This window comes from Paracoccidioides lutzii (assembly GCF_000150705.2).
Source record: "Paracoccidioides lutzii Pb01 unplaced genomic scaffold supercont2.13, whole genome shotgun sequence".
Lineage (NCBI taxonomy): Eukaryota > Fungi > Ascomycota > Eurotiomycetes > Onygenales > Ajellomycetaceae > Paracoccidioides > Paracoccidioides lutzii.
In genome coordinates this window covers 300,693-313,266 of record NW_015440959.1, presented here as the reverse complement: position 1 = coordinate 313,266, position 12,574 = coordinate 300,693, and the positions used below count along the sequence as shown (strand labels likewise).

General features: G+C 27.8%; 2 protein-coding genes across 2 annotated transcripts in view; both read right to left on the bottom strand.

Moving 5' to 3' along the window:
• Positions 1-15: 15 nt before the first annotated feature.
• On the bottom strand, positions 16-2,626 carry PAAG_05066 (translation initiation factor eIF-2B epsilon subunit; the record flags this gene model as incomplete). Its single annotated transcript, XM_002792884.2, has 5 exons — positions 16-716; positions 792-1,987; positions 2,075-2,199; positions 2,328-2,384; positions 2,531-2,626. The coding sequence occupies 5 exons, from the start codon at positions 2,624-2,626 to the stop codon at positions 16-18; spliced, it is 2,175 nt and encodes a 724-aa protein (XP_002792930.1).
• Positions 2,627-12,303: 9,677 nt separating this feature from the next.
• The window catches only part of PAAG_05064 (transcription factor prr1), a gene marked incomplete at both ends in the record, with an annotated part of 2,165 nt that continues 1,894 nt past the window's right edge, over positions 12,304-12,574 (bottom strand). The window contains one exon of the mRNA XM_015845460.1: positions 12,304-12,545. Coding sequence (XP_015699686.1) covers positions 12,304-12,545 — 242 coding nt within the window. The remainder of the gene's footprint in view (positions 12,546-12,574) is intronic.

Sequence of the window (12,574 nt, the reverse complement as noted above, 5' to 3'; positions counted from 1 at the left end):
AGAAAAGCTAACACCTTACTCATCACTCTCATCACTCTCATCCTCCTCACTATCCGCACTAGCCAACCACTCAATGAACGGCTCTGTCTGCCTCCTAACACTCTTCAACCCGTCACTGGCCACACCCCTCTCATCCGCCCACCATTGCACAAACGCCTCTTCCTCCACCGCCTCCAAATCATAAAGCTCCTTCGCCATAAACAACAAAACCGTCTCCCCCTTCCCCTTATCCACAAGCTCCTGCTGAATCAACAATAGCAAATCAACCTGATCCGGCTTCTTTCCCTCGGGGTCATCACGATCAAAAACAATCCGCTCGATAATATCCTTATACTTGCTAAGAACCTGCTTAACCGCTTCACTCGCCCTGAGTGCCGACTGGGCTTGGCCTGTCGGCCCATCTGCTTCCATGAGCTGCAAGATCCGTTTGAGGAACGCCGTGACGACGGCACGGCGCACCTGGTGCTCTGAGGCATTGGCGCTCATACGTAGGCCGACGAGTTCGAGCTGGACAACGTCAGCGCTTAAGCCGTCGCGGAGACCGTCGTAGATGCTCGTTACGGCGTCATGGTGGAAGTGGACGCGGTCGTCGTCGTCGGAGAAGGAAGTGCCAAAGCTTCCTGTTCTGGAGTGCTGGGAGTAGCCGTCTTCAGATATTTCGGAGGAGAAGGTAGATATTGATGTGGTGGAAAGGGCAAGGGAGGCCATGTTGTAAACTTGTGATTGTGGGAGTTAGCGCATTTGAATGCTTCGAGGGTTTTAGAGAAAACGGGGAGGGAAATAAAACATACGTAATCCGGAAGACGCAACGCTCTCATTATCGCTTTCATCATCTTCATCCTGCTCGTGGAAGAATTCGTATCCTACCCCACCCTCCCCAACAACCTTAGGATCACTGGGGATGGGTCCCTGTTCCCGCTCCGCTCGGGTAACTTTCGTACCCTCACGGACTGTCATCCCATTTCCTACTTTCACTCCGTAGGAGAGTAATGCGCCATTTTCAATGATACATTTATCCCCAACGATAGCTCCATTGGCGATGATAGCGTGTCGTATTTCCGTCCCATCTCCAACAGTGACGTCGTCCCAGAGATATGCGCCATCGAGAATAACATTCTTGCCTATTCGGCATCGTCGCCCAATAACAGTGTTTTCAACTATTGTATGGTCCGCAAGACTAGTGCCTTGGCCGATGACAGATTTCCCTCCAATAAGGCAGGATTTCGCATACATTACACCCTGTTCTTGATAAATATTACCCCGTTTCAGGCTGTAGGAGTGATCCGGTACTAGGTTTGTCTCCGGGCAGAGTGGATATGTGTACCTGGACACAATATCCTTGGTAACAGAGTCATAAGTCTTAAGATTGCGAACTCGAGCGGCATAATGCTTCTTAATAATATGGGTGTGTATAGTTTTCCCATTCAGCTCATAGTCTTTAAGCACGCCGTAGAGAAACTGTTTTCGGGGTGTCTGATAATCAAAGCTATCTGACCATAGGCCCAGAACTTCCGGCGTGCAGATGTCAATATAGGTATCAACTAGGTCGCTCCGGATATCAAGTTCCGCAAACTCCTTCAGCATATCCGGGTCGATACTGAGTAAATTCGACGGCGAGTGGTGAGAAGATGAACGAGAGCCTCTTCGTGGCCGGCTTTCCATTTCCTCGTAATGCAAGCACCGGTCTTTGGAGGGGTCGATGAAGAAAACAGAAGTCACGGATGGGTTCGACCGGTGCGAAATATTCGTTTCCCGCAGGACTATTGTCATAATAGCATTTTTATCCTTTAGGCGCCGGGAACGGTGTTTCGCAAGTGCTTCTTCGATTGGGTAATTGCTCACCACGTCGCCGCTGACGGTGATGAAGTCGCGGGTGATCAAATGCTTGCTGTCTAAATCACGCATGACGTCGCCAACGGAGGTGGAGGTTGATTTCAAGAAGATGAAGCTTTTGAAGGGGGAGCAGGGGGATTTCCATTTCGAAGCACTAATTTGAAGCACGTAGTTAGTGCTGGTACAGAGTATGTTAAAGCGAGGTTGACAAGGGAGCTTCTTTTTTATTTTTTAAACCTACTTGATATAACTCTCCACCTGATCTGAGTGTGCACCACCGTAGAGGAATACTTCTTCAACACCAGCATTGGCCAGGAATTCCATTGTGTACTCAATTATCGGGGTGTTTGCGAGCGGTAAGAGACACTAAAAGAAACCCTCACACAGGCAATTCAAACCTCAATTAGTTATGCCTCTAGTTAGGGATCTTCCCCACCACCCTTCACATACATCCCCAAGGATCAAGAGAAGGGGATGGACATAGCAAAGCATACCCGAGGCTTCTCTAATGCAAAAGGCTCAAAGCGAGTTTCAAACGTATCTGCCAAAACCTAGAAACACAAGTCAGCTATGAAAGCTCGAAAACAAAGTTGCGATACGCAGTTTGCGCGCCTCTTTTGCCCTTGGAGCACCAAACGCATGCTATAGCAAAATAATAATGATCATAATAATAACCATAGAAAACCGAGTCACCTACAACAGCCTGAAGCGCCTCTTCACGCTCATCCTCTGCAGCTTGCGACTTCTGCTGTCTGGCAGAGCCCCCACCGCCACTTTTGGACTTCGGACCCATCGCTACCCGCCGTCCTTGAACATTCAACAGCGATCTACCTTAGGGAGTGAATCGCAAAAGCTCCTTTTTGCGAATAAAGATGGATAATACAAATGCAGAGAAAAATTGCAAGCGCAAGATAGATATTGAGAGAATGATATATGTTTAACAGTCAATGAATGACTGCATTTGATCCTGACAAAGACAATCACACTTCAGTTTCCCTGATGCATTTGTCATTGTTGGTGATGTTGTTGTCTGGGGTCTGATCTGGCCTGTGACTCTTTTGCAAAGGTTTCATATTTTTGTGATTTTCAAGTTTGGTGCTTGATGAGAGTTCGCAACAGAGAGATAAGCTTAGTCAACTAACAACTAAATCATGACATCCTTCCCATTAATTAAAAACTACTAATATATATTTCATATCTCACACATTCTTTATGCTCTTGACAGTAGTGACTCTATCATATTTTCTCAAGACTTTTATTATTAACTATCTCTAATCCTAACCCTGGCTTTGAGGGTAATGAGATAAATAAAGATGTATTAGCATTTAGTTTTCAACTATCAGTTTGAAACACATAAACAAATTTACCAGCCTGCCTGCTTTGACACGTCAGAATGCTGTCAATTCACAATAAAAATAAAAGAAACTTTATAGAAAAGGGAAAGATTAAAATTGCCAACTATCACTTTGAAAAATGAAGATATTATCTCTATTTGTGAAGCAACATGATTGTATGACATTTCACACTTCACTTTGATCAATTGATTAAATAATTATTCTTTACAGATAAGCTTATAATTATATAACTTCACACTGATTGATTAAAAGTGAAAAGAAAATATTTATTTAATAAATGCTGAGTCTGATTAAATAAAAATTACTCTTTTCTGTTTTTATTAAAAATATGATAAGATATTTTTTTATAATATAAAACTTTATATTTTTTACTTTTTATATTGATAAAAATTTAGTTTTAAATCTAATAATTAAATAAAATTAAAAATAAATAAATTTTTAAAGTATTTATATTAATTAATTAATAATAATTTATTTTATTTAAATTACTTAAAAGTTTAATATTTAACTTTATATAATAGTTTTTAAAAAATTAATTTAATATTTCATAGTTTTTAATTTTTAAAATATATTTAAATACTTATAAACTATAATAATAAATTAATAAAGTTAAAAAATTTTTAAATAAAATTATATTAACTTTTTAAAAGTATTTTTAAAAAAATTAAATAAAATTTTAATATATATATATAATAAAATATTTTATTAAAATAATTTATTATTATTATTTAAAATATATATAATTAATTATAATATTTATATAATTAAATAGAATTTAATTAATAATAAAAAATAAAAAAAATATATAAAAATATAATAATATTTAAATATTTAATATTTTTTTATAATATATTTTTTAAATTAAATTTTATTAAAGTTTAAAACTTATTTTTAAATATTTTTTATTTTTTAAATAATTAATTAAAAACTATATTTTTAATTTAATATTAAAAAATAAATTTATATAATTAATTTGTAAAGTATTTTTTTAATTTTTTTTATTATTATTTTATAAATATATTGTAAAAGTATAATTTAAATTTTAAATTAAATTATTATTATTATTATTATTATTTATTTTAAATATATATAGTTAAAAACTATAATATTTATTTAATTATATTATAATTTATTAAATTTAAATATTATATTAAATATTATATATTTTATATATTTATCATATTTTTTTAATATTTATTTATTTATTTTTTATTTTTAATTTTAATTTATTAAATTAAAATTATTGAAATTATTAAATACTATATTATTTTAAAATAAAATCTTATAATTATATATGCTTAATTATATTTCTTAATTAAATTTATAAAATAATTAAATTTTAATTTTATAATTATTATTTATTAAATTATAATTATATAAATTCTTTCTCTATTAAAAAATTACTTAAAATTATATAATATTAAGATAAAATTTTATAATTATATATATTAAGTTATATTAATTAATTAAATTAATAATATAGTTAAATTTTAGTTTATTTTAAATAAATTTATAATTTTTTTACTATATATTAAAATATTTATTATTTATTTTTTAAATAATAAATTAAATAACTAACTTTTTAAAATCTTTATTAATTTTTATTATTATAAATATATTTAAATATTATTCTATTTAATTAAAAAATGATAATATTTTTTATAAAAATAATTATAAAGATAATTATTTTATTACTTATATAGTAATTATTCTCATTATATTATATACTGTAGGATAATTATCTTATATAAAAAAATTAATTATCTTATTATCAAATAATATAAATATTTATTATTCAAATAATAATAGTAGTATAAAAAAATAGTGTTTAAAATATTAAAAATATTAATATTAAAAAATATATTTTTAATTAATTATTATAATTATAATGTAAAAATTATAATATTTACTAATATATATAATTTTAAAAAATTTTAACTTAAAATAAAATAATATTTAAATAAATATATAATATAAAACAAATTTATATATTATTAATTTTATAATATATGAATTAATTAAAATTTTATTTCTAATTAATAATAAAAATTTAATAAATTATTAAAATATAATTTAATAAAATTATAATTTGTAAAAAAATTTAATTAAATTTTATCTTATATTTCATATATTAATTATTTTTTTTATTTTAAAGTTTTATTTATTTATTAAAATTTAATTTTTTAATTTTTTAAGTTAATTTTTAAATTTTAATATTAATAAAATTAATAAAATTATTTTTTACTTTTAAAATAATTATAAAAGTAAATATTTAAAATAAATTTATTTAAATATTTAATTATTTAAAAGTATATTAATTTAATTTTAATTATTTTTATTATTAATAATATTATTATTAATTATAATTTAAATTATTAAACTAATTATTAATAACTAATATTGAGTTAAAAATAATTATATATTATTATAAAATATAAAATTAAATATAGTTATATATATATATATATATATATTATTAAAGAATATAATAGTTAAATATTTAAAAATTAAATTAAAATAATATTTTTTAACTTTTTTAACTTTTTAGATAAAGATATAAAATTTAAAATAAAATATTATTAAAAAATAATTAAATTTTCTATTTATTAAATAATAAAAAATCATATGAAAAGAAATAATAAATTCAATAATTTTATAAAAACACAAGCAGTTATTATTAATTGCTCTGATAAAATAAGGTATTTCAATCAAAGACAAAAGACCGTGCAAGGGCGATAGATGCGAGATCATAGAGTCTAGTGATTGATATCTTCATCGGTGTTCAGGACTTCTTATTGACATTTGCCTGGTTGGTGCTGCAGAGGGGTTAGATAGTGATGATGACGGCTCTGTGGCTCTCTATATACGTCTTTTATGGGAATTGCTCTCTCCAATGAACAGAATGACAATGCATTGTACCACTCCCGTAGTAACTGGGATCAGAGCTCTCTTGAGAAAAATCGGAACAATTTTGTCCTGTAAGGAAGGACGTTTGTTTCCATTCACCTCTGGTGTTGAGCTATTAGTTCGTCGTGTTCCGGCTGATATCAATTGGACGAGGCTCAATCCTTGATGCTCTGAATTGTTTATCGCCCTCCGTACTGACTGATATGAGATTCTTGTCGACAGAGGTAGTGGGCCAGGACACTGTGATACGGTCATTTTGATTGGTGCAGCTGCAGCCCACAGACTCATCCAACTCCTAAGCAGTTTTGACGATGCTATCTGTTTTATTTGTGTTGACAGGCTCCTGTCCGAACACGCTCCTCGCTTGAAGGCATTACCTACATTTATGGAGTACGGAGTAACTAGTCCCAATGCAGAAACACAGAGCCACACCACAGAGCCAGGATCTATTCCCTTTCTAGACTAGTGGTTGCGGAGGCTAAAGCTAGTACCTCGAGATCATGTGTTCGTGTTGGGCGTACACCTAGAGGCCCGTTGCCCGCTCTGCCGTACGTGACATTGTGAATATAGGTAAGATAAGATTAACCTGCAGGATATTAGTCAATCTCCTGTAGTTGTTAAGTAGTTATTGGAAGAGCGAGCTAGCTCTTCTATATACGCCTCATCAGGGGCGGCCGCCCAGCGCAATGGCTAATCAGTGTGCGTCCAAAACCCCCATCACACTGCCGTGTGATATCTCGAAGCTTGTTTTTCTATCCACGAATCCACCCAAAACACGCTGCATACAGTGGTATAAACCTTTCCTATACTTCCGCCCGTGAGCCCTAGCAAGTTATAGAAAATGCTCAAAAGCTGCTGTGCCCAGGGGTTCAGTCAATTCATCCACTATTGTTGCCTGCCATGTTGAACCTAGCACATGTATTCAAGAATCAGGGCTTCATGGACACTAGATTGAGAAGTTGTAAGATTGAGATCCTTGTTCAAATTTTTTGAGTTTCTGGTTCATTTCCTTCTTATGCTCAGTGACTTTTTTGTTAGAATTACTGGAATTTTCATTGTTTATAAAGATTTAATCTAATTCATCTCATGTTACTTTCAGTTGCAAGTTCATGTTGCAGATACTGAAATGTTCTTTTCATATATTTATATATTGAATATATTTCTATATAATAAATAAATTAAATATTATTATTATTATTATTATTATTATTATTAAATATACATCTTTAATCAATAATTTAATCTTTTTTATTATAATATTAAATAATTATAAAAAGTTTTTAATATAAAATTATTAAATAATAAAAAATAATAAATTTATATATTAATATAATAAATAATTATAATATATATTTAATTTATATAATTAATATTTATTATTTAATAATAATTATAAAATATAATTTATTTTTATAAATAAATACTTTATAAAAATAAAATAATTTTTTAATAATAATTATTAAAAAATTATTAAAATTAAATTAATAAATTAAAAAATTTAAAATAATATAATAAAAATATAATATATTAAAAATATATAAAATTTTATTTATATAATATAATAATTATTTAATATTATTAAAAAATATTTTAATTTAATATAATTTTAAATTTTTATTTTATTATTATTATTTTTATAAATATAACATATTGATTTTTTAATATTAATATTTTTTATTTTATTATATTATAAATTAAAATTTATAATAATAAATAAATTATTAAATTACTTTATTATTATTTATATTATTTATATTGATATGTAATTAATAATTATAATATATTTATAAATATATATATATAATTTTAATCATGTATAAAAAATTTAATATTGAAAATATATTCATATAATAAAAAAAAGTTATATTTAAAACTTCATAGTATATAAAATTAATAAATATTAATGAAAAATTTTATATTATAATATGATTTCTAATTTAAACATAGTGATAATTTATATATGATCAGTCCGTAGCTGCTTTAACTGATGATATAAAAATATTAAATAAAGTCATTTGATATCAAGTTAAATGACTGTGAAGATATTAAAATGAATGAACTAAGTATCAAAAGAAAGTGTGAGAAGCTCTATAACTAAGATTGTAGGAGAGTAGATATATAGATGCTGTGAGCACTATGAAGAGAAGAGAATAGTAATGAATGAAATATATATGTGAAATTGAATAGTAGCTAATCATTAAATCTCTTGAAGAAACTTTGAGAATTCAGAGTGTTTATATATATGAATGAGTAGCAATAGATTTCATCTCTAATCTTTCATGAAATGGGAAATTAGCAATGCAGTGATCTGAATCTTCATGAAGTGCTGATTCTATTCTTCAGAAAGTGCTGACACTAAAGAACTGATTTTTGAGAAGTGCTGATCTGTGCTGATTCTGAATGCTGAATTTTGAGATGATGCTGATTCTCTAGTGCTTTGATAAGCAATATGAAGATAAGTGCTTTAGTAAGCAATGTGATAAGCAGTGCGAGAGCAAGGAGCTAGTATAAAGAACCTCAACATCACAATGACATATCTTTAAAATATTGTTTTATTAAATTTAAGATATTTATTATAAGATTTGAACTCACAGCTTCTATTTTCTCACATTATATATTATTTAATAGTTGTTTTAAAATTTAATTATCAGAAAATAGATTTCATTCTACTGTAGTAACTAATGTAAATTAGTTACTATTATAACTTTTATAATTATCAAATTATTAAGTGCTTTAAATATATATATTATATTTAATAATATCATTTTTATAAATTACTATTATCTAAAATTACTTTTTCAAACTATTGATTATATTTTTTGTTAGACGTATTTTTTATTAAGAATTTAATAAAAACTTTTTTGATACTTTTTTATAAACTTTATTAAAAGTTTATTTTAAATTCTTTATTAGTTTTACATAAATAATAACTATAGACAGATTAATATTTTATCTTTTGTTAAAAGAGAAAAAACTATTATAATAGTTTAAATAATATAATTAAAATAATTTATAGATAATATAAATATTCTAATTAATTATTTATTCCTTTTTCAATAATTTTACATAAAATAAAAGGTGTTTAAACTATAGTTATTTTATAAATAGTTACTACTAACTAACTGAATATAAATAAAAAAAAATATTTAACTTATTTATTGTCAATATAAATGTTTATGAAACAGTAAAAATAAAGAAAAAAAGTATAATTATTAATCATAATTATATATTTAACTTAGTTGAGAGCTTTAAAATTTATATCTTAGTGCAAAAAACTTTTTTATAAAATTAATAAATTTTAAATTGAAAAAAATATTAACAAACTCTTATAACAAAGTATATTTAAAAATAATGATTTTAATGAAGTCATCTTAATAATGATTATGAATAGTGATATCTTGAAAATAAACTTAAAGAAAAACCTGATAAATAAATAATTTTATTAATAAATATTTTGAAGTTAATTAATGTAAAGTATTTTATTAAGCAGTAAAAAATTTTAAAAAAAAAGTTTAAAAGTTTGAGAATCTTTTAAATATAAGCTTTAATTTATTATAAAATTTTGAATTCAAAAGTAAAATTTTCATTTAATGCTATCTGTTAAACAAATATACATTTGTTATAACTTGATTATTGAGTTTGCTGATTAATATACTATTAATCTTTAACTTAATTACAATTTTAAACTGTCAAAAAATATAAAGTATAAAATTAGAATTTATTAAATTTATAAAATATAAAGAGTTATAGTTTCAAAAATATAATTGAATTAATTATAAAAAAAATTTAAAATAAAAGATATATTAAAGATAAAAATATAGTTATTACTAATATAAATACTTTATATTAAAAAATTTCAACTTATAACTACTATTATATACAGAGTAAAATTAAGCAAATATTTTAACAAAAGATTTTATAAAAAATATTTTTGCATTATTTATTACTTTAAAGCTTAAGTTTATGCTAAAGTTTATAAACTTTTCAGAAATGAAATTTAAAATATCTTAAGTAAATTTTATTAATGATTAATATTTTTCTCAATAACTACTATATTCTGTAAATATTTCATCAGTATATTAATTGAGATCTTTATATTAATAAACTTTATTAACTCTTTACTAACTTGCAATTAAAAATATTGATATTATTTATAGATATTTATCAATATATTAAACTCTTTGTAAAAATAAAAACTGTTGAGAAGATATAATATTTATTACTTTAAAATTTTATATACTATTATATATTTGCAAATCAAAAGATACATGTAAGTATTTATCTTTCAATAAGAAGATGAAAAGAATTTCAAAGTGTAATAAGCTTATGATAAAAGATAATCAATTTGAAAATTTGCTATTTACAAAATTGAGAATGTTATAAAAGAAAAGAGAGCAAAAGCAGACATAAGATGAAAAATTTCAAAAAGTGCACAGTTTCAGAGTTAAAGAACAAAAAAGTGAAAGCTAAGTTGAAACAAAAGCTCTGATAGAGTATACAAGAGCTAGAGATGTAGCTTTCTCACACATGAATTTGTGTGCCCTCTGTTTCTTACCACCTTTATTCTGCACATGAAATATATATATATACATATGTACACGTACAATAGAAGGAAAAAGATAGATGAAAGTATATGAGATATTTTTTTCAAAAACATTAAATAAGAGAAAAAGAAAAGAAAGAGAAAAACAGAAGTGCTATAACGATAAAAGAGAAATCTCATAATATATAAATTTAAACAGGCATAAGTGAGTTGAAAATATAAAAATAACAAATTATACACCTGCGTTCCAATGTAGATAGGTATATAGATAGAGAGATGAAATCATTTGTTCAGATTTTGTGTCAGATTTTAGCTTGTTAAAAACCAAATAATCTCATTTCAGTTAAGATGATAGTAAGGAAACATTTGTCATAAATGATATAAACACAGAAAAGTTGAATATGAAGAAGAAAAGAAAAGAGAAACAGTATAAGACATTAAATGAAACATGATCATCATCTATTCATTTCTAATGATGTTGCTGATAGGTTCACTGAACATAAAGAAAACAAGAGTTGATATGTATTTGCTGATTGCTGGTTGAGAATGATGATTTACAATGTTTTGTTATTTCTCCTCATTCTCATTCTCTGAATAAATCATTTAATGTCCTGTTATAGATATTTCAAAAGCACAATTCTGCATGATTCTGGAGAGAAGAAAAATTTTTGTGATGGAAATATTAAGAGTGAAGAATATATGAAAGGTAAAAATGAAATGTAAAAAAAATTGGACAGTTCCACAGAATACACAGACATGAAATTATCCCATTCAATCCCATCCTATTCAATGTGCCCAAATACCATAAACAATAAAGAGAAACTGGAGTGCGATAAGTCGTGACTATTGGTAAGTAATCACGTCAAGAATAATGGGAATGATAAAAATACGTCTCATAAGTACAGTCATCCAAATTAACTTGTCAAATTTGTGATTCCCGCACATGGGAGTAAATGAAAATGAAATAAAAAAATGATTAGTCGTTCATGAACGCCAAGAAAGTCGTCTGCTGCAAAGAAGGATAAAAAATTAAAATAAATGGCTCAAGACCTGTAGGCAATCGCCTGGAAGACGAGGTAAAGAAGGACTTTTGAAGTCAGGAAACAGGAGTGGTGTGGTTTTCAGCAGTAATGCGATATATATATATATATGGTGTGTGTGTGGTGTGTAATGGACGGTTTTGTAGGTCATCGACGACTCGAAATTGTCACAAATATTTCTTCGTATCATCGTGGTAATGTTGCTTCATACAGAGCGGAGCACGGAGAAGGGTGAGAAGGAGAGGCGTGACGGGCGGAAAGTGGAGGGAAAGATTATGTTACACCAATTAATGACAAAGCAGATCCTCGTGTATATATATACATACGTGTGTGTGTGCGTGCGTGTGTGCGTATGTGCGTGCGTGTCTATGCGTGTATATACATAAAAATGCTTCTCGAACAGGGCGATAGCCTTTTTTAAAATTGTTTGGTGGGTCGTTTTCAATGGTATACATATACATATACATACATACATACATATATATATATATATAAAAGAGAGTTCTTTTCGTGTAAAAGAAGTGAGGCTATTCGGCTTCTGAAAAGGGATGACAAATATTAATATCGATATAAGGAAGACATGATACGATGAAGAGGAACGTGAACAAGTATGGAAACGCGGTCTTCAGGGTATGCGGCTCGTCTGCATGGGATTAACAAGTGTCTGATTCGTATGCGTAAAGATCTTTTGTCTCTTGGGGAAGAAATTGGCATCCGCCGTGGCGGCCATGTCTGACATCTGGCGACGATGTTGCTGCTGTTGCTGTTGCTGCTGCTGTTGCTGCTGCTGCTGTTGATGCTGCTGCTGCTGTTGTTGTTGTTGCTGCTGCTGCTGCTGCTGCTGCTGCTGTTGCACGTGAGCTGCGGCTGTAGGGTTCATCGTAGCAAGTTGCTGT